At 36.9% G+C, this 23,584-nt stretch overlaps 1 protein-coding gene across 2 annotated transcripts in view; it reads left to right on the top strand.

Moving 5' to 3' along the window:
• The window catches only part of DIS3L2 (DIS3 like 3'-5' exoribonuclease 2), a 321,952-nt gene that overhangs the window by 20,469 nt on the left and 277,899 nt on the right, over positions 1-23,584 (top strand). For both annotated transcript variants that reach the window (XM_074364485.1, XM_074364486.1), the window contains exons 2-3: positions 22,285-22,433; positions 22,947-23,104. In XM_074364485.1, coding sequence (XP_074220586.1) covers positions 22,382-22,433; positions 22,947-23,104 — 210 coding nt within the window. In that variant the 5' untranslated portion in view covers positions 22,285-22,381. The remainder of the gene's footprint in view (positions 1-22,284; positions 22,434-22,946; positions 23,105-23,584) is intronic.

Below are 23,584 nucleotides of genomic sequence, written 5' to 3' on the forward strand. Positions count from 1 at the left end.
TCCTAGAAACTGGACTCAGCCAGAGTTTAGGACCTACCTAATGTGTACCTGTCCTTAATGCTCTCCTTTGTAGCTCTTCAGATGAGGTGATCAGGAGACAGGATTGAAGAGGTAAGAGCTGAGCTGGAGTAGTAAAGTAAAGGAAAGATGGTATGAGGAACTGCCCTTTTTAGCATGAAGTTTCTCTTCTATGGAGTTTCTAAAATTATTATGAAAAATTTCAAACACACAAAAACTAGCGAGAGTAATTCATCAAGCCCATTTACCAAATTCAAGAGTTTTTTCACATATGCCTTATTCATCCCTTTTTAATTTCTCTTTCCTTTGCTCTAATATTTTAAAGAAACCCCTGACATCATTTATTGTACTTATACATACATGTACATATGCAGTATGGAGATTGTCATACAGAGGCACAGTACCATTATCACACCTGATACAGAATTGACAATTCTTTGGTATCATTTACTACACTAAGAGTATTAATGAGGCCCTCCACCCTTAAAATTTCTTTGAACATGCTTAGATGGTTTTTCTTTTGTTGTCTTTGCACTTGTCATTTCCTCTGCCAAAAAGGCCAGACCCTGAGACCCTCATGTTGACTTTTTATCATTCAGATCTTAGCTCCGAATTATCTCCTCAGTAGAGGCTTTTCCTAATCACAAAGCTAAAAGTAGTGTTCTCTTTCCCCATCCCATTTGTCACTAGCTCATCTCTCTATTTGACTGCCTTGTTTCTTGACTTGTTTATTGGCTTGTCTGCCCCCTAGGTTGTAAGTACCATGAGAATAGAGATCTTGTTGGTCTTGTGTTTATTGCTCTGTGCCCAGGGCCTGAAGCGTCCCTAGGATATAGTAATGAAGTACATGTTTAGAGACAAGTCAGCTATTATGGAGATTCATACAAAAAGATTCCAAAATTTTCTTAGTATTTTATAACCATTATCTCTTCCTACAACTGATTCTCATTCCAAAGCTTTTCTTTTCTCAAGAGCTTTAACCAACAGCTGTGTTTGCAAAAAGTGCTGGGTTGTTGTCCCTTTCAGGACATTTAATCTTTTAAATCCTCAAAATATTTTGTAAAATATAAGTAAGTAAAGTCACTTCTGACCTGTTGAGAGGCAGTGTTTTTACTGACATAACTCTCATTTGAGATCACTTTATTTGAGCTTGCAGCTAATAAATCTCTTGGCCCATATGAAACAGGATGAAATGATCTTGTAGACCACATATCCTTTAAGTGATTATTTGAACTTCTTTTATTTAGTATATCATTTGTATGATATTAGGGGGTGTTTTAATATTGTTATATTGTTAGTTGTTGGCAATGCTCTTTAGTATGAGAAAAATACAGCTCAATAAACAGATACGATTTTATAATTAAAGACTTGGATTCTTTTTGAAAATGTATAATTACAGACCAACAGAAAAGATGTGAGAATAGTACTATTATCAGATTCCCCAGCATTAACATTCTACCACATTTATTTTAACAGCCCTTCCCACTTGACCTCTTTTTTTTTTGAGCGGTTTGAGAGTAAGTTGCAAACACTCAAAACAAAGCCTTTCTCTTTTATAATTGTTTTACAGCGATCAAAATCAGAAAACTAACATCAGTATAATGCTGTTGGCTAATCTATAGATCTTACTCACATATCGTCAAGTTTCCCAATCACATCGTTTATATGAAAAGAAAATCCTGGGGTAGGGGAGTGGGAGGAACAAACTATTGGGTGTAAGTTAGGCTCAAGGATGTACTGTACCACACGGGACATATAGCCAATATTTTGTAATAACTGTAAATGAAAAGTAACCTTTAAAAATTGTATTAAAAAAGATAAAGGAATTCCTGGATCACAAGTTGCATAGAGTTGTCACGTATCTTTAGTTTCCTTTAATGTGGAACGGTTTTTCCTTTCATGAATTTAACATTTTTGAAGATTATAGGCCAGTTATTTTATAGCATATCTCTTGGTTTGGTTCTAATTGGTGTTTCACAAGTGCCGTGTTTTTCTTGGTGTATTGTATCAGGAGGCGTATGATGTTGATTTGTTCCATTACAGTTTGTTTACTTTTATCACTTAGTTATGGTGGTCTGCCAGATTTCTTCACTGTCAGGATATGCTTTATCTTTGTTTTTAATAAGTATCTTTGAGGATATTTTGAGACTATTTAATATCGTATTATTCCTGAAACTTTCGATCACTAGTTTTAACATCCATTGATGAACATGAATTAATTATGATGATGATTTTCTAATTCCATCTTTTTTTTGTATGTTATTTGGGATTCCAGTGTAAAGAGAGCTTCTTCCGTTTTATTTATTTGTTTGTCTTTATCAGTATGAATTCATGGATTCTTATTTAATGGGTTATAAACTGTTACCATTTAAAATTTTTGATACTTAAATTGTTATATATTTGGCCACTAGGAGCCTTTTAAACTGGCTTCTGTGAACTTTTGACATGTCCCCATCACTTTTTGAGTGTTAGTCCTTACTTTCTGGAACAACAAGATACTCTAGGCCAGGGCTTGGCAAACTTTTTCTCTAAGTGGCCAGATAGTAAATATTTTTGGCTTAATGGGCCCTATGGTCTCTGTTGAAACTACTTAACTCCACCCTCACAGCAGGAAAGCAGCCATAGACAGTTTAGAAATGAATGAGCATGGCTGTGTTCCAATAAAACTTTATTTACAAAGACAGGTCGCTGATTGGATTTGGCCTGTGGGCTGTAGTTTGCCAGCTCTTTTTCTAGGCTCAAATTGTACTTTCCTTTCTGCAGTCTCAGAATTGGCCATTTTTCTAAGGAACCTTGGTTACTTTTAATGGTGAATGGTATTTAGACACTGAGTTCTGGGCCCTAGATATGCTTGTTGCCACCAGGATATCACTGGTTCTAGGCCCTCTTAGAAGACAGGTACTGTAGGAATATATACATGCATAACTTGTGTATATATATATTTTTGTGTGTATGTATATGGACACATCTGTTTCTCTGTCTGTATTATGAATCATTGAATTAGTGATACCTCCAGTTCCATTTCTATACTGTAGGGTTTATTCTAGCCTTTCCACTTTGTTTCTCTTTCCAATGTTGACACACTTGTCTCCTATTATCCATAATAGTAAGAATAAGTAAACAAATATTTACTTATTTATTCAGTGCTAGAATATACAGAAAGTAGTTTTAAGAGTTGCTGACTCATACCTCTGTGAAAAACCTATTAATTAGAATTTAATTTCTATTTACACTTCTTTTTTGTCTTGAGCCTTAGAGTTTACTTAAGTAATGTGCTTAGAAGTTACTTGGGTTAGTTCTTTTCTCCTGTCCCTTCAATATGTTGTATTTTTCATTTTCAACATAATTGTTGGGGGAAGGTATAGCTCAAGTGGCGGAGTGCTTGCTTAGCATATACGGGGTCCTGGGTTTAATCCCCAGTACCTCCATTAAAAAATAATTAAATAAGTGAAAACCTTATTATCCCCCCCCCCCAAACAAACAAACAAACAAGCAAACATAGTTAGGATCACTTGTTTTTGTTTGCACTGCATTTTAGGCTATTCCCCCATTCTTATTTTATGTTCCTTTCTTTGAATATATGAAAGTCAGAACATACACAAAGGCATATACAGTGAAATGTGAACTCCATATACACTTCTTTTACCCAGTTTTCACCTTCTTCCTTCACCCTGTTCCCACCTACCCCCTGTAGTTATCTATTCTCACTAGTTCTAATTTACTATTTAGTCTTTTTTGTGCAAATAAGCATATGTTTGTGTGTAAGTCTTGTTTTTTCTTTGTTGTATAAAAGGAAGCATACTGTGCATAATCTATCCTGTAATTAATTCACAACCTCATGAATTGATCAAAGTAGAACACTTCTGTGTGGAGAAATGAATGGCTTCAGCTGAATCAAGTTGCTGCAGGCGTGAATAAAGACTTCATCATATGGTCAAGTTGAGCCAAGAAGAAGCAGCAGACTGGGCTCACTCCAGCTTTCTGCTTTGGGTTAAAATGACAATAATGACTTTAGTAGCAGGGGTCTTGGTGATATCAATCTACTTCTTGATACTGCTCTAATCTAGACCATTGTCCTCTGATCTAGCAGTTGCCTCTTATGCCTAGTGTATTTGCCATCTTGGAGTCTCTTTTCTCTTTCTTTTGAAAGTTACCTTTGTACTTCTTTTGTTCTATGTTTCTTCCTCATTGTATCCCATGTCATCTTTTTTCTTAGTTTACTTTTGTTATTTTAGTGGAGCACATCCTTTTGTAGCTTCTTAGGGAAAAAAATACATAAACTTTTTGGATCTGTACATCTGAAAATGTCTTTTCTTCTACCCTGACACTTGAGTTTTAGTTTGGCTGCGTATGGAATTCTAGGTTAGAAATAATTTTCCTTAAATTTTTTTTTTACTACTTTATTGAGGTATAACTTATGTACATTAAATATTTCCAATACTTAACATTCATTTCTGAGGATCCAGTTTTTACTCTGATATCAAAATTTCCTTTCAGCCTAAAGAACTTCCTTTGTTGTTTCTTGTGGTGCAGTAATGCTGGTGATAGATTTTCTTGGTTCTCCATTATCTGAAAAATGTCTTTATTTGGCCTTCATTCTTGTATGATATTTTTGCTGGATATAGAACTCAGGGTTGATAGTTTTTCCTTTCAGCTTTTTAAAGAAGTTGTTCTGCTGTCTTCTGGGTGTCACAAAAGAAGATGATAAAAAGATGTTTTAGGAGTGCTGACAGTGTTCCACTGTCTTCTGGATGCCTTGAAAGAAGATGATAAGAAATGATAAGACATCTGCTGCCATTGAATACATTCCCTTCTATGTAGTGGATCATTTTCCTTTGGCTGCTTTAAATTTTGTCTGTGTCTCTGGTTTCCAGCAGTTTGGTTATGATAAGTCTATATGTAGTTTTCTTTGAATTTTTCCTTTTTGACGTTCACTGAGCTTCTTGAATCTATATATTTATGTCTTTTTACACCAAATCTGGGGTGTTTTGGTCATTATTTATTCTACTTTCTAAAGACTCATTCTATCTTTATCTTTTAGGGCTCCAGTACCTTTATGTTTGGTCTTTTGATGTTGTCCCTGAAGTCCATAAGGCTCTGTTCATCTCTTTGTTCAATCTTTTTTCTCTGCTTTTTAGACTGTATAATTTGTATTGATAAATTTAAGCTCATTGATGTTTGCTCTTTATCTCTATTTTTCTGTTAAGCTCATCCACTTAATTTTAAATTTCAGATATTGTATTTTTCAGTTTTAAAGTACTCATTTCTAAAGTAAATTTTTATTTCTCTGTTGAGATTTCCTATCTTTTCAGTCACTCAAGTGTCTTTTCCTTTATCTCAATGAGCATAGTAATCATGGCTGGTTTAAAATCCTTGTTTGATAATTCTGACCTCTCAGTCATTTTGAGATTGGCTTGTGTTAATCTTTTCCACTTTGGAATGGGTCAAGTTTTCTCGATCCTTTGTATGTGAAATAATTTTGGATCGTGTCTTGGATGTAGTTAATAGTGTCTTTTGTAATTCTGAATTGTTTTAAATTCTGCTGAAGAATGTTATGTTTTTGATTTCATTGGCCTTTAGTCTCAGACCTTATTAGGCTCAGGCTATAAATCTTGTCTCCTGTAGGTTCAAATCTGAGTTTACTTGTTTAAGCCTTTATGATACTGTGTAAGGGGTCAGCCTGAGACTTGTACAATGTTTATAAGAATTGGAGGAGTCCCTTCTTCGGCTCTCTTTTCTTTCAGATTGTTACTGGTGGCCAGCTGTGGTTGCCCAGTTTTCTGTCCCTTTCTCCTGGCCAGGCAGCCTGTGGGATTTCTCTTGAAGTTTTAGCTGCCTATACTGAACCATTCCTGTGACTGTGGCCTGCCCTTCAGGCAAAACTACCCCTGTTCCTCCACCCCTCCAAAAAGACCCACAAAAAAGCAAAGACATGAAACTCATTTCAGTGCCAGTCATGTCTCTAAACTTCTATTCCTCCCAGTAATCTGTCTCTTTTGTTTACTCTTCAGAATCTTCAGGTAATTTTTTTCCCTTGGAGTTTATAGTTGTTAACCCAGTTTGTTTTTAAATTTATTTTATTTTTATTATTACAATTTTATAAAATTGAAGTATAGTTGATTTACAATATTATATTAGTTTCAGGTATACAGCATAGTGATTCAATATGTTTATAGATTACACTCCATTTAATTGTAAGTCTCTCTCTTTTTTTTTTGTTATATATGTTTGTTTGTGTTATTTTTTAGATTCCACATATAAGTGACATCATGCAGTATTTGTCTTTCTCTATCTGACTTATATCACTAAGCATACCCTCTAAGGCCATCCGTGTTGTTGCAGATGGCAGAATTTCATTCTTTTTTATGGCTGAGTAATATTCCATTGTGTGTATTTCTGTATCATTTTCTTTATGCATTCATATATTAATGGACACTTGGGTTTCTTACATATCTTAGTTATTGTAAATAACACTGCTATGAACAATGGGATGTGTGTATCTTTTCTAATTATTGCTTTTTAAAATTTTATTTATTTATTTTATTGAAGTATAGTTAGTTTACAATGTTGTGTCAATTTCTGGTGTACAGCACATTGCTTCAGTCTTACATGAACATATATATATATATATATATTCATTTTCATATTCTTTTAGAATTTTTGTTTTTTGAATATATATACCCTGGAGTGGGATTGCCAGATCATATGGTAGTTCTATTTTTACTTTTTTGAGGCATCTCCATACTGTTTTCCACAGTGGCTGTACCAATTTACATTCCTAGCAACAGTTCACTTTTCTCCACATCCTCACCAACATTTGTTATTTGTAGACTTTTTGATGTTAGGGATTCTGATAGGTGTGAGGTGATATCTCATTGTGGCTTTGATTTGGATTTCTCTAACAGTGATGTTGAGCATCTTTTCAGGTGCTTGTTAGCCATCTGTATGTTTTCTTTGGAAAAATGTTTATTCAAGTCTTCTGCCCATTTTTCAGTTGAGTTGTTTGTTTTTCTGATACTGAGTTATATGAGCTGTTTGTATATTTTGGATATTATCCCCTATCGGTGATGTCATTTGCAAATAGTTTCTCCCATTCAGTAGGTTGTCTTTTCATTTTCTCAGTAATTTCCTTTGCTGTGCAAAAAAAGCTTTTTAGTTTAATTAGGTCCCATTTATTTATTTCTGCTTTTATTTCCTTTGCTTAGGAGACAGATGAAAAAAATATTTCTACAATTTTTGTCAAAGACTGTTGTATGTTTTCTTCTAGGAGTTTTATAGTGTCTGATGTTACATTTGGGCCTTTTATCCATTTTGAGTTTATTTTTGTATATAGTGTTAGGAAATGTTCTAATTTTATTCTTTTGCGATGTAAAATTAGGTCCAGTTTTCGCAGCACCACTTATTGAAGAGATCATTTTCTTTATTATACATTCGTGTCTCCTTTTTTTGTAGATTAATTGGCCATAAGTGTGTGGGTTTATTTCTGGGGTTCTTTTTTGGTTCCATTGACTTATGTGTCTTTTTTTGTCAGTACCATATTGTTTTGATTACTGTAGCTTTGTAGTATAGTCCAGTCAGGAAACATGATACCCCCTGCTCTGTTCTTCCTTCTCAAGATTGTTTTGGCTATTTGGGGATTTTTGTGTTTATATACAAATTTTAAAATTATTTGTTCTAGTTTTGTGTAAAATACCATTGTTATTTTGATAGGAATTGCATTTAATCTGTAGGTTATATTGGGTAGTATAGTCATTTAAACAATACTAATTCTTCCAATCCAAGAACATGGGTATCTTTCCATTTCTTTGTATCATCGTCAATTTCTTATCAATTCTTTGTAGTTTTCAGAGGTTAGGTCTTTCACCTCCTTGGTTAAGTTTATTCCTAGGTTTCTTTTTGGATGCAATTGTAAACAGGGCTTCTTTTTCTCTTTCTGATAGTTCATTATTCGTGTTTAGAAAACAACTATACAGCTATACAAATAATTTGTATCCTGCAACTTTACTCAGTTCTTTATTATTTCTAGTAGCTTTTTTGTGGAGACTTCAGTTTTCTATCTAGTATCATGTCATCTGCAAATAGTGACAGTTTTACTCTTCCCTTCCAATTTTAATGCCTTATATTTCTTTTTCTGGTCAATTGCTGTGACTAGAAATTCCAATACTGTGTTGAATAGAAGTGGTAAGAGTTGCCATTCTTGTTTTGTTCCTGAATTTATCAGGAAGGCTTTCAGCTTTTCATCGTTGAGTATTATGTTGGCTGTGGGTTTAACGTGAATGGCTTTTGCTGTGTTGAGGCATGTTCCCTTTATACCCCTTTAGTGAGAGTTTTTTGTTTTTTGTCTTTTGTTTTTTTTAAAATCATGAATGGATGCTGAACTTGTCAAGGGCTTTTTCTTTGTCTATTGAGATGATCATGTGATTTTTCCCCCTTTTGTTGATGTGGTATACTACATTGATTGATTTGCAAATATTGAACCATCCTTGCATTCCTAGAAAGAGTCTCGGTTTATGGCGTGTGATCCTTTTTATATCTTGTTGGATTTAGTTTGCTAACATTTTATTGAGGAATTTTGCATTTCTATTCATCAAAGATACTGGCCTGTAATTTTCTTTCTTACTTCCTTTTTGTTGTTGTTGTTGTTATTGTCTTTTGTCTGATTTTGGTATCAGGATAGTGGTGGCTTTGTAGAATGAATTTGGGAGAGTTCTGTCCTCTTCAGTTTTTTGAAATAGTTTGAGCCTTAAGGATATGTATTACCTCTTCTTTACATGTTTGGTAGAATTCCCTTGTGGAGTCATCCGGTCCTGGACTTTTGTTTGCTGGGAGTTCTTTTTTAAATTACAAATTCAGTTTCACTACTAGTGATCAGTCTGTTCACATTGTTTTTTCTTGATTCAGTCTTGGAAGATTGTATGTTTATAGAAATTTGTCTATTTCTTCTTGGTTGTGCAGTTTGTTGGCAAATAACTGTAGTATTCTCTTATGATTTTTGTATCTCTGTGGTGTTGGTTGTTATTTCTCCTTTTTTATTTCTTATTTTATTTGGGTTCTCTCTTCTTCTTTATTAGCCTGGCCAAGGGCTTATCATTTTGTTTATGTTTTCAGAAAACCAGCTCTTGGTTTCATTGGTCTTTTGTTTTTTTGGGTTTTGTTTTTTTTTTGTCTCTATTTTATTTGTTTCCTCTCTGATTTTATTATTTCCTTCCTTTTGCTGATTTTATGTTTTGTGTGTTCTTTGTTTTCTAATTCCTTTCAATGGTAGGTTAGGTTATTTATTTGAGATGATTCTTATTTCTTAAGGAAGACATGTATTGCTATAAATTTTCCTATTAGAATTGCTTTTGCCATATCCTATAGATTTTGGAAAGTTGTGTTTTCCTTTTTATTTGTTTTGAGATATTTTCTTATTTCCTCTTTGATTTCTTCATTGACTCATTGGTTTCTAGTAGCATGTTGTTTAGTTTCCACATGTTTATGCTTTTTCCATTTTTCTTTCTGTAATTGATTTCTAGTTTCATACCATTGTGGTCAGAAAAAAATGCTTGATACAATTTCCATCCTCTTAAATTTGTTGAGAGTTGTTTTGTAGTCTTAGCATTTGATCTACCTTGGAGAATGTTTCATGTGTACTTGAAAAGAATGTTATGTTCTGCTGATTTTGGATGCAATGTACTATAGCTATCTATTATTTCAATTGATTTATTACATCATTTAGACCACCATTGCCTTAGATTTTCTATCTGGATGATCTGTCCATTGATATTGGTGGGGAGTTAAAGTTCCCTACTGTTATTGTATTATTGTCAGTTTCTCCCTTTATGTCTGTTAATATTAGCTTTATATATTTAGGTGCACCTGTACTGGGTGCATATATGTGTAATATTTTCTTCTTGTATTGATCCCTTTTTCTTTCTTTTTTTTTTTTCGTTTTAACATTTTTTTTATTGATTTTTAATCATTTTACAATGTTGTGTCAAATTCCAGTGTAGAGCACAATTTTTCTGTTATACATGAACATATGATCCCTTTTTCATTATATAATGCCCTTCTTTGTTTTTTGTTGTAGGACTTTGTTTTAAAGTCTATTTTGTCTGTTGTTATTGCACCTCCCACTTTCTTGTTGTTTCTATTTACATGAAATATTTCCCCATCTTCTCTCTTTCAGTCTGTGTGTCTTTAGCTCTGAAGTGAACCCTTGTAAGCACCATACATAAGGGTCTTGTTTTCTTTTATCCAGTCAGCTATCCTATATATTTTGATTGGAGCATTAGGTTTATTGATACTTAAAGTAATTATTAGTAAGTATTACTTATTGCAGTTTTATTACTTGTTTTCTGGTTGTTTTTATAGTTCTTTTCTGTTCTTCCTTTCTTCTTTTTGTTTCTTCTCTTGTGGTTTCATAATTTTCTTTGGTAGTATGCTTTTGTTCCTTTCTTCCTAGTTTTTGTGTATCTGTTGTAGGCTTTTGATGTGGTTACTGTGGAGTTCATATATGTTGACCTATAGCCATATCTGCATATCTGCAGAAAAATCAGCTTATAGCCATTATTGGGCTTCCCTTGTTTTTCTTTTGCTGACTTTAGGATTCTCTCTTCATCTTTAACTTTTCCCATTTTAATTATGATACATCTTGGTGTGGGTCTACTTAGGTTTATCTTGATTGGGACCTTCTTTGCTTCCTGTACCTGAATATGTTTCCTTCTTCATGTTAGGGAAGTGTTCAGGCATAATTTCATCAAATAAGTTTTTTGACCTTCTTCTCTTTTCTCCTTCTGGGACCCCTATAATGTGAATGTTGGTATGCTTGATGTTATCTCAAACATCTCTTAAATTGTTCTGATTTTAAAAGATTAATTTTTCTTTTTGCTGATTGAGTGATTTCCATCATCTGTCTTCCAGATCACTATGCATTCTTTTGTATCACTTAGTCTGCTACTCATTTCTTGTAGTATGTTTTACCTTTCAGTTATTGTATTCTTCAGTTCTGACTGGTTCTTTTTTATACTTTCTAGTTCCATGTTAAAAGTCTCACTGTTTAGTTATTCTTTTCCCTAATGCAGTTAGCATTTTTATTACTAATGCTTTGAATTCTTTATCTGGTAAATTGTTTATTTCTGTTTCACTATATATTTTTTTCAGGGTTTTTTCTGTGACCTTTTAATTGAGACCAGTTCCTCGGTCTTTTCATTTTGCTTAACACTCTTTGTCTCTATGAATTTAGGTGAAATAGTTACTTATTGTGGTCTTAAAGGGGTGTCCTTATGTTAGAGTGTTTCTGTACAGTCTGCATGTGCCTAGTGCCTCTGCTGAGAGGTCTGGATTTATTGTGGATAGGAGTCACATCTTTCCTTAGGGTGTGCTGGAAACTATCACCTTAGTAGAAGGTGGGGCTGGAGTTAGAGGGGCTAGGGAAGAGTCTGGTGTGAGGTTGGGCTTCCCCTCTGCTCAGTGGCCATTATTATCCAATTGGGGGCAGGGTTGAATCTCAAGTTGATAGAGCAGAAACCCTGAGGGTCAAATCCAAGCTGGCTCTGTTCCCATGAAGTATATGTTCTCCCCTTTCCCAGGACTAGCATCCTTGCCCTAGAAGGGATCAGTGCTGGAGCATAAGGGGCCTGTGTGGGTTCTCAGCTTATGACGGGGTGGGGGCTCTGGCAGGCCAGCTGCCATCCCTCCACCATACTGAGACACCACGCTGGGTCCAAGTTACTTCTGTGTCCTATGGCTGAGCTCTCTTCCCAGTTGTGGGGGCTCTTGGTGCAGTGTAGAGCTGCAAGGTGAAGTAAGTGTGGCTCTTGACTTGGCTTCGGGTGAGGTGCGTACCTGTGCATTTGGTGGGAAACTGGGCAGTCACTGGAGCAGTCCTCAATCTGCCCTCTCCACCCTGTTTTGGGAGCAAGCTAGCACTCGCATACTCTTCACAAGTGAAATCCAGGTTTCCCACAGCCCTCCTGTTGGTCCTAGTATCCCTCCAACCAGCCAAAGGGGCTTGCCTTCGCTGTGTCAGCCCCCAGGACAGGGGCACCAGTATGTGGCTTGAACCAGTTACTCCCCAGGGCAAATCTCTGCCTGTGTATTCTCTCTTTTCCTCTGAGTCCCCTCCCAGGGGGAACAGGTCCTGACCTGATTGCTTCTTTTCTCTTCCTGCTTGGTTCTGTGTAGATCTTTCTTATAGCTTTGTTGTAAAGGAGTGTTTCTGCCAGTTTCCAGCTAGTTTTCCGTGAGAATTGTTCCTCATGTAGATGTGTTTTTGATACGTTCATGGTGGTGGTGGGGTAGTTCTGCATCTTCCTACTCTGCCATCCTGATCGATTACTCCTCCCACCCCACTTTTGATTTTAAGTCATTTTTCAAGCTTTGGTAACAAGCATGGGCTCTCCTAACAACATTTTCATAAGGAGTTCACATGGTGTGATACTGAAAAAAGCTTGAGTAAGAGATTAGACCGGAAAGATAAGTGCATTAGAATTTTAGAGAAACAGAACCAATAGGACATAGGTATAGGAAGATATTTAATAGGGTTGGCTCCTACAATGATGGAGGTGAGAAGTCCCATGATTTGCTCTTTGCAAGCTGGAGACATAAGAAAGCAGATAGTACGATTCAGTCTGAGTCTGAAGGACTGAGAACCAGGGGAGCTGGTGATATACATTCCCGTCCAGGTCTGAAGGTCTGAGAACCAGGAGTGCTGAGGGCAGAAGATCAAGTGTCCCAGCTCAAGTAATCAGGCTGGAAGAGCCAGATTCTTCCTTTCTCTGCCTTTTTGTTTTACTCAGACCTTCAACATATTGTGTGATGCATACCCACATTGAGGAGGATGAACTGCTTTACTGAGTCCCCCAATTCAAATGCTAATTCCACCCAGAAACATTTTCACAGATAGAATCTAAAATAATGTTTAGCCAAATATCTGGGTGCCCTGTGAGCCAGTCAAGTTGACACATACAATTAAGCATGACAGTAGGTTAGATTACAGAGTTGCATTGAGGAACCCTGAAGGGTTTTGGAAATGCTTTTCATAAAATATCTTCTGTGTTTTAGATGAAACACGGGTTGAGAAAAGAGATTAGTGATGAGAGACCAGTTAAGAAGCTGTTGTCATCTTTAGGCTACACTGTTGCAACAACCTGAATTCAGACAGTGCTACTCAAGTTGGAAAAGAAAGGAATCTTTTTAGGATACATTTTGAAGACAGAATAGACAAAGTTTAGTAATAGAATATTATTAATGGAGAGAAAGAAATTAGATGACTACTGTTTGTTGCCTAAGGTTGATAATGATGTCATTAATCTGGATGCAGTATGCAGATGGAAAATCTGGTTTGAGGACAATAATAACTTGAATTAGAAACATGTTGCATTCAAAGTGCTTGCCAGTATTATTCAGCAGGAAGTTGAAAAGTTAAAGAAGAACTTCAGAGAGAAGGGTTAGAGATGTAGATTTAAAACTCTAACAGAGAAGTGAGATGAGGCTTAATAACAGAACCTTGCACATATAGGAACTGAAGAGGTAATTGAAGGAACAGAAGTCAGCAAGGAAATTTAAGAATTGGGGAGGGAGTTAGAAGAACCAGGAGACTGCTGTGTCCTGGATGTCAGTGGAGATGAGTGTGTAGTCCAAAGAGCTGATCAGTGGCATCCTGTTCTAGGTGGGGGCCTGGAAAAAATAACAGAATATATTTTAGTAATGAGGATTTTCCTCCCTAGGAATACTGAAAGCCTTATTTCATTGTAGAGATGAGGACAGGAGTTATATTCCAGGGGGGATTAAAGAGTATGTCATGGGGAAATAGAGTTTGTGAGTCTAGACCACATTTTCAAACTTTGGCAGAGATAGGAATGAAAGAAATGGAATGGTAGCTGATAGCTTGAAGTATGTGGAATGAGAGCAGTCTGGCCTCTTAGTTTGATTGTATCCTGTTGGGGAGGCAACTATGGAAATTAATAAGTATGGCAGAGTTCTAGAGTAGATACATAAATATTGGATGAAGAACATACATTGAGGAGGATAGATTGTAAACATGTAGGCACATTTCTTCCTGTCATACAGGTAGGGGAGGATAGATGAATCATAGAGAACTATTTTCAGAGAGAAAGAAGAGTGAATCCATTTAGGGGAAAGTTGGGAATTAAAGGCATTGACTGAGAAATAGAGAGTTAAGGGTGAGGTTAACACTTCTACTTTCAGTTATGGCATAGAAAATAATTTGAAACCAATCTTCCTTCTGAGAACAACTAGACAAGCTCACCCCTTCCACCCTCCAAAGGGGGAAAAATCCTTTGGAATTATTTGAGAGGTAATAAGAATGAATGTTTAGGAGAGAATAAAGGCTTCAGGAGATAAGGCTAGTGCTTGGGGTTGTTTGTCTCCTACAGATGTTTACTAGTTTTGGGAGAGATCAGCTGAAAAACTAAGAAGATGGAAAACTGAGTGATGCATTTAATATTCTCTCAGGGCCAGAGAGATAAGGATTAGAATTTAGGCCCTCCTTGTGTGGGGAGTATGTGGCCCTGGTGAACCAGTCTTATTTGGGATTGGTAGATACACCTACAAGTATGGGTGAACTGCATGTAGATAGGCCTTTACAGGAGCTGTAGCTCTACTTTGAATACATTTAAACCCTGAAAAGATATTAAAGTAATTTGTTGTATTTGTCTCAGGTGCTTGGCGGAAGCAAATGTAAATCCTGTTTGTAAGGTGATAAGAGGCCTCAAATTATTACTACAGACATTTTTCAAATATAATGTCCAGCCCATAATAACAAAAAATCAGGCACATGATCAAACAACATGAACCAAATCAAATAAAAATAACACAAGATAATATTAGATCAATGGGAACCTCTGATACTGGAGTTTTTAGGAGCCAACTTTAATACAGCTGTTCTTACCTTGTTCAAAGAGATAGAAGAGAAAATTCACCATTTTCCACAGAGAACTGAATACTTTGAAAAGAATGAAATGGAAAATCTAGACTTCAAAATATAATAACTGAAATTAGGAACTTGGTGGGTTCAACAGGTGATTAGTTAGAGCTGAAGAGGAAATTAATGAAGTGGAAGAATTACTGAAGAGATTGAGGGAGACATCAAGACATTGAGAAAGTCAAAAATGTGTAATTGGAGTCCCAGACAAAGGGTTGAGGGAGAATGGGGTAGAAGTGATACTGAAAGAGATTCGCTGAAAGCTTTCTATAACTGTTGAAACTTACCAAGCGATAGATTCTCAAAACCTTACTAATACCAAGTAGCATAAAAAGAAGTCCATACCTTGGTATATTGTAGAAGACCAAAGACAAAGAAAGTTTCAAAAACCAGAGATGGGGAGAGTGAATACTTTCGAAGAACCAACTAGTAGACTAATGGCAGACTTTTCAGCAGACACAATGGAGCCCAGAAAACAATGGAATCATATCTTCAAATTAGAGAAAATAACTGACAATCTAGAATTCTCAAACCTGCAAAAATATCCTGCAAGAATAAAGATGAGATACAGATGTTTCAGACTTGACAGTTTTTCAGTTGCACTAGCCACTCTTTAAAATGCTTGAAAGATGCATGTAGCTAGTGGCTACCATATTGAACAGCACAGATATTGAAAATTCCCCTTATTTCAGAAAGGACAGTGCTGCTATAGGTATTAAGAAAATCATGAGTATATTTTGAACAAGCCCCTCTCTTCCCCAGAAAAGGGGAACCTTTAGGTAAAATGAACAAATACCTAGAATAATGCAAATTGACAAAACTGACCTATTAACTGATAAATGAACTGACAGATTAACAAAACTGACTATGAACTATTTAAATGTTAAAAGAGTTTTTTTTTTTTTTTTTCCCTCGTGATAGCTTTATCTGCCCGTTGTATCAGGGGAATACTAATCTCATAGAATTAGTTCAGGAATATTTCCTTTATTTTTTGGAAGAGTTTGAAAAGGATTGGTTTTATTTTTTCTCTATTGTTTGGTAGAATTCACCAGTGAAACTATCTGGGCTCCCCCCCCCCAATTAAGAGATTTGAAATTACTAATTTAATTTCTTTATTTTTATGTGTCTATTTAAATTTTTCATTTTCCCTTAATTCAGCTTCAGTAATTTGTCTTTCTTGGAATTTGTCCATTTCATCTAAGTTGTCTATTGATTTTAAGTTGTTCATTGATTCCCTTATAATCATTTTCATTTCTGTAAAGTTCATAGATGTGTCCCCTCTTTCATTTCTGTTCTGTGGTCACCCTTTGGAAGTGGAATGGACCTGTTCCCAATTAGTAGGATGTCTGTATTGATTGTACGCCATACATGAAGAGAATTTGAGAGAAAATTGATTACTCACCCAAGAGACTCCTGGGGAGAGTAGGGTGGGTATAAGGATGTTTGGCCTGGCTTGAGCCAGGTGGAAGGAATGAGTTTATAATGGTTAGGGGACTAGAGAGAACGTCCCATACACAGACTGGGGATTTGTGAAATTTGAATTTCCCTCTTGTGCCAAAAAAGATGGGGATGCAGTGGACTTTCTTATCAACCTGTCTAGGATGGGTTAAAGGGGAAGGAGGAGGTGAAACTTAAGTTAGTGGTCAGTCATCAAAAAATGGAGTCAGACTTTTTATCACAAATCCTGAATTTGGATTTAATTTTTTTTTCCATTTTTATTTTTTCTTTTCTTCAGATTGGATAATATTGACTGAGCTGTTTTTCTAGGTTCATTGATTCTTCCGCTAGTTCAAATCTGCTGTTGAACTCATGTGAAATTTCTTTTTATTGAAGTATAATCATCATGTGAAATTTTAATTTCAATTATTCTATCTTTCAACTTGGAATATCCACTTGGTTTTTTTAATAATTTCTACCTCCTTATTGATGTTTTTTACTTAATGGATCATTATTATCATACTTTCCTTTAAATATTGTTTCTTTTAATTCTTTGAACATATTTATAATAGCTGCTTTGAAGTCTTTGTTGTCTAAACCCAAAATCCAGGCTCGCTTAGAGAGAGTTTTTATTGAAGCTATCCCTCACCTGAGTCTATGGTCACATTTTTCTGTTTTTTTTTTTTCTGTTTTTTTTTTTTCATATCCTATATTTTTTGTTGGAACCTGGAACATTTTTGATAATATATTTTTCAACCTGATTCCTTTTCCTCCAGAGTTGGAAGTGGTTGCTCTTTTTGTTTAGTGGCTTACATGGGCTAATTCTGTGGAGTCTGTTTCTCCTGTATTGTGTAGCTGCTTATGTTTCTGCTCAGTTCTTTCTTTCTTTTTTTTTTTTTTTTTTAAACGTTTAAGTGTGACTTTCTGGTTGTTGCCCTTGAGTAAGCATATCTTAGTGGTAAGCCTATGATTAGTCAGAAGTTGTGTTTAAATTCCTTGGAACAGTGGGGCCTCCACCCTTTGTCACTGGCTCTTGTGAGACTTGGGAAATGCATTCAAAATTGAGCTAGTTTACAAGTCTGCCCTGGCTTTTGCCTTCTATATTTATAAGGCTCACATTCATCCAGGGATGAGTAGCTCTCTAGGACCCACTCATTTCTCTCCTGTGCCTTTACAGTTTTGAGCATGCATACAGCAGAAAAAAGTAGAGTCTTATCAAGATGCAGTGTTGTTGTCTCATTCCCTGATTCTCCTTGTTACATTTATGGTTGGTCTGCTGATCTCTTGCTTGCCCTAACTAGTTTTGCAAACTCAGTTTAGCTCTGATATTGTCCTTCCCTGATTTTTTGCCCCTTGAATCACTGCTGTTTTTGAAAATGTCCCTGGGCATGGAATTCTTGCTCTGCTCCAAATAAATTTAGGTCTCTTGGGCAGTGGGGCTGCCAGTCATCACAGTTTGCCCCTGCCCTAGTAGAACTTCCACACCAAGGAACAGGGAGTAGCTGTGGGATTGGAGGAGCCACGGGCTAACCCACCACGTATTCCACTGTTGTTGAGATTCAGTAAATTTTCTTGAATAAACACTTCTCAATTTATTGATGTCTTTGGTTAATGTCCAGATCCTTAAATGGTTGGTTTTGATAAGTTTGTTATTGGGGATATTTTTATTGTTGAGGATAATATTTGTCAAACCCCTCACTCAGCCATTCTGGGCATCCTTTCCCCTACCTTCCTCCTGTCTGTTTCTCTGTCTCATTTTTAAACATTCGAATTTTATGCAAGCTGAATTTTATTTCAGCCCTATGAAATAGGGCTCTCTTGGCTGTTTTTAAAAAAGGTATAAAGTAGTGTCTTAACATTAACTATTTTATGTCTTTCCTATTTATGTGTAATGTAAATTGTTTGTTTAAAAATTTCAGTGGATTAATTTTAATCCCATCCTTTTTTTTTTTTTTTTTTGCTTTATTGCATTAATTATATCCTCTTTCACATTTTTTTTTTGGTGAAGGTGCTGGGGATTGAACCCAGGACCTCGTATGAGCACACGCTCTACCACTGAGCTATACTCTCCCCCAATTTTATTATTTTTTTAGTGGGGGGAGGTAATTAGGTTTATTTCTTTATTTTTAGAGGAGATACTGGGGATTGAACCCAGAACTTCATGTATGCTAAGCATGTGCTCTACCGCTTGAGTTATATCCTCCCCCTCTCTTTCACTTGTTTTTACCAACTGTCTTTTTCCATTGGCCTCATTTTAGCTTCTGAATAGGCTTAACCTTTTCTTTCTTTAAACCTAACTATTGACTTTATCTCCTTGAATTTCCTTCACTACCTAGGTTCTTAAATTTCATCTGCTTTTGCTACTCATAAGGCTGAGACTAGGGTAAGGCAAGTGAGATGCCTTAGGGCACAAACATTTAATGAGACATTTGCTCTCAGAGTCCTGCAAGTGTCGGGTTGACATCTGTATTACTTTACTTTTATAAATTTTGTGTCCTTAGGTGCCTTGCTTGCCTCACCCTGGTCTTGGCCTTTTTATTCATATTTCTCACTAGTATATATTCATTGTAACCTGGTTTCTGTCCCAGATAGGCTTCATTTATTCAAATTTTTGGACACTTGCTCTGTGCTATACATTGGATCTCAAGATACCAATTCTTTCTCCCAGGTGCTTTCTTCATTTCTCAAGTCTAGTGCTTTTCCTCCATTCCTCCTCATTCCTGCTTTTTTTTTATACCATGTGACACTATTGACCAATATTGCCTGTTCATCCTAATCCCAAGTCCAACTCTTCAGAATGTCCAGCTATTTCCACGGCAAAACACGCTCTCCAGGAGCTAGTGAGCAGTTGGGTAGTATATTAGTGGCCCTCATTCGGGAAGCTGGTGAGGATTAGAAACTGACTTGTGCTTTCAGTGTCTCGGGGTAGGAAGTGCCCAGGATTTCTCCAGGCTTAGTGGGCCCTCACAACTGCATCACTGGGAAAGGAAGGTTGCTTGTTTGTTTAGGTTCTGCTTAGCATCTTATATACTCAAAATCTTCCTATCTCCTTCCAGTGCTCTGATTCTCAAAGTCAGGCTTTGACTCTCTGCTCAGCTGTCTGGCTTATTGCCACCTTGGTTTCCTGGGCCCTGTGTTTTCCATTCTTTGCTGATTTGTTTTTAGTGTGGTTTCCCTGAATGACCCTGCTTTGCTTGGTGTTCTCACTGCTTGTTCATGAAAACAGACTCATCTAGTCATTTAAGGAGTGATTATTAAGCTATTCTATTCTAGGAACTGTGGGAGCCAGCGGGGTTGCAGTAATGAGCCCAACCAAACATTCCTTGTCTTCCTGAGCTAGAGAGAAAAGCTAGGGGTAAGTCGTACCAGCTGAGATATTTGCTGTGAAGGAAAGTTACAGATGCAGCTGACCTATGGACATTTGAGTCGAGACCTGTGTACCTCCATCTCACTTAATTGGCAGTAACTCCCCTTAATTTTGAACTCTTGCCTCTATCAAGACTTGACATGAAGTGCTCCATTTTTGATTCTGGCTCTTGTTTTTGGATTGTCTTTCTCCTGCTTGCAGCTTGCCCCAACCCCACCTCCCACCCAAGGCTGCCATTATTTATATTCTTACTCAGCAGTCAGGGGAGACCCTAATCATGAACCTGTTTTCCTTGGAAGTTATTTTCTCCCTTGTTTTCTTATCAACAGACTCTATTGGTTTTTTTCCCTATATCTTTATTAGCTTCTTTGTATATTTTCTACTTCTTCCTCTGCATTTCCTAAAAGTTGCTCTAAGCCAGAATTTGTCTTAGGCCCTCTTCTGTATCACCTTACCATTTTTTGGCAATCTCCTCTAATCTAGAAAACTTTGGGTTACCATTTTTATGCAAATGGCTTGCTGTTTATCTCTAAATTGTGCTCCAATTTTCAAGTATTTGGTGTAGAAGTATGCGTTTCCATGTGTGGAGGTATATATAGAGGTGTGTATTGCCATGTAGAGGTATGTCATACCCCAAGTAGAATGCATCATCCTCTCTGATTTAGTGATGTTATCATCTCCCAGTCTCCTTACTTGAAATCTCAGAGCATTGTCACTCCCTTGCCCTCCTTCAGACATGCCTGGTTGCCAAGTGGTGCCAGTTTGTCCTGTGTAATATCGTGGTAATAAGGCTCTTTTCATTTCATTGTCTGAAGCTGCAACTCTAATTCAGGCCTCCCTTTCCTTTCACCCAGTCTGTTCTGGTCCTTTCCTAAGGTGCAGCTTCTGCCAGTCTTTCTCAACTCCAGATGACTAAATGCTACACCAGGATAATTTCTCCTGAAACGTTTCTCTGACCTCTTGTTCTTCTCTTCTGCTCATTCATGCTTCTGAAATTCCTACCACCTTTGAGAAACTGGGCTAGTTTTGTAGACCTTCCAAATTGTTTTATTTTCCTTGTCCCTGCCTCCCTTCATATAGGCTGGACCTTATCCAAATGGAATTACCTTTGCAAGAACCTGTCTCTGTTTTTCTGTTTGTATCTCTATTTTTGTTTCCTTTTGCCAGCAGTATGCTTTTCTCACATTCTCAGTTCATAAAATCTTTCCTGAAGCTCTCCTAGATTTCCTGACCTGGAAAGACTCCCCCATCATATGTACATTTACCCATACTTAAAAAACAAAGTGCTTATCACTTCCCCACTTTTATTAATTGTTCTTCAAGATGATTTTTATAAGTCTGATTAATTTTTGTATCCTTCATTGTATCTGTTATAGTACCTTGCAGAAATATTTGTTGAATTAATGAGTGGATGAATGTATTTCTGAATGAAAGCAGCAGATGGTCTGGACTCCTCTATGTGCCTTTTCCACTACCTTGTTGTTTATCTGACACCATCGGTTTCTCTCCCTTCCTGCAACTTTTTGGCTTTATCTTTGAACCTCTTCATGTATCACTAAGTGGCCTGTTACTCTTTGTCTCTGTTGCTTCTCTTCTCTTGAGTTAGTATTAATTTCAATATAAAGAAAAATTACATCATTTTGGTGAAGGATGTGTGGGAAATTTAGAGGAAATGGAAGCTAGTGTTCAGAATGACATCTTGATCCACTTTATGGGAAAGCAGTCTGCCCACCCGGATTTTGAAGATTTGCAAGTATAGTCTTGAATCCTGGGCTGGTGGCCAGCAGATAGTAGAAAGTAGACATTGTGATGACATGTTCAGTATCCAGGTGGAAGGCCAGGGGCCAGCTGCAGGGCCAACATTCCAGTCTGCTGATCCAGGCAGCCGCCTTGTATTCCTTAGGAACAGCTGCCTGAGCTTCTGGTCAGATGATTGGTTTGAAGTAATGGCAGGTAAGAGTAAGAAGTAGATGTCTAACTACAATATTGCCATTTTTTAAAAGCTAGTGAACCATCTGGGATTCCCTGGATAGTTTTGGACATCAGGCTATGACCATAAATTAGGTTTTGTTGATGAATTCTAAGGAATTAATTGGTTTCATAGAAGAATATCATTTGTCCAAGGTTAAACTTACAAAGTTCTGCATCTCTTGAGTATCTGGTTTAGTAGCCTTTAGATTCTAGATCTTTCTGTCACTTTCCAAAACCATATTCCCTCCTGCTCTTGTGCATGTCACAAGCTGAACAGAACTGCAGAACATCTTAATTTCCACCTCATTGCCCTATTTGTGGAGGTTTTTAGTTGAAATGACCCAAACAAGCAGGCTGGTGATACCCATGAGAATGAAGGCCTTGAGAAAAAACTCAGGACAGATGGTGTGCTTGACTGACTGCCCCGGAGAAAGTGATGCCAGGACCCAGGAGGGACACCACATTTCCTTTGCCATCCAAGTACATCTAAGTACTAAATTTCCAAGGCCACAGAGGAGGCTTCAAGTTAACTGCTCTTTAATCACTTATCTCTCTTTGGTTTCAGCTAGTGACAACTGAGCTGCTCAAGGCAGGAAGAACTCTAAGCTGAGCAGTGGAGGTCCTCCTGGATCTGGAGAGAAGAGGTGACCTTGGAACCAGTAATGAGCCATCCTAACTATCGGCTGAACCTCCGGCCCCTAAGGACCCCCAGAGGTAGCAAAAGGAAAATGGAATCTACTCTAGCAACTGGAGACCTGAAATAAAAGTGGAATGGAGATCAGGGCGGGTCTTAGGACTGAGGGGGACTGTAATTCTTTTGGTGACCTGTTAAATATTCTCCTGTGTTATTTATTCTAGAATTGTGTGGTTTCTTGTTGTCTTTATTGTTATATTGAGTACAGTTATTTAATTTCCTCTAGAAAAGTGATCATCTTTTAGCAATTCCTATTTTTAAGAGTTTGTGTCCATAAATAGCAGTGCATACTGAACCCATTATTCAAGCTATGTTTCATGTATGTTGTGGTGCTGATTTAAAATTCAGGTCTCATCTGTGTGCCTTTTCTTCATGTTTCCTAACTCATTTTTCCTTTTTATGACTATCTGAAATCATTATCAGGGAGTTTCATTCTCTTTTTAATCTTTTTAAACTTAAAAGATAAAATACCTCCAGTTTTAAAAATACAGAGATGTTTGAGGAAAGAGTTGATTGCTGCCTCGTGTTTCTAGGTGTGTCCTCTTTGGTTGGTCCACATGGTGTTGGTGCTTCGCCAGGTGACAAAAAGTCAAAGAACAAGACCGCACGAGGGAAGAAGAAGAGCATATTTGAAACCTACATGTCCAAGGAAGATGTTTCAGAAGGCTTGAAGAGAGGAACACTTATCCAGGTGCTTAAAACATACTAGAAGGCTATTCCTTGACTATGTTGAATCAGAAGTAATCTATTACTCATTAAACTTTTTGTGGGTGTGCTGTGTGCTTTGAGAGAAATGAAGACATAAGAGGCCCAGAGCTTCCTGCTTCTTAGATCTGCAAGGCAATTAGAGGTGGTAAGTGCCACAAGCCTGAGAGAAAGTGCTCTGAGATTTGAGAGGAGAAGGCCCTTACTTCTGGTTAGTTAGGGTTGTCTAGGAATTCTTTCTTGGAAGGAATATATTAGATCCAGGCCATAGATTGGTGCAGTTTGAATTTTGAATAAGTGAAGGGGAGAGAAAGAGCTTTACAAAAGACCAGTGTGAGCTACTAAGACAGAAGTGGGATACAGGGTGTGGCTTCAACAACCAGTTTGCGTGGAGCACATGGATGCTGAATGACAGAGAATAAGGTTGAAAAGGAAACAGTAAACAGCAGCAGACAATATCTTTTGA

The sequence above is a fragment of the Camelus bactrianus genome, chromosome 5, assembly GCF_048773025.1.
Source record: "Camelus bactrianus isolate YW-2024 breed Bactrian camel chromosome 5, ASM4877302v1, whole genome shotgun sequence".
Lineage (NCBI taxonomy): Eukaryota > Metazoa > Chordata > Mammalia > Artiodactyla > Camelidae > Camelus > Camelus bactrianus.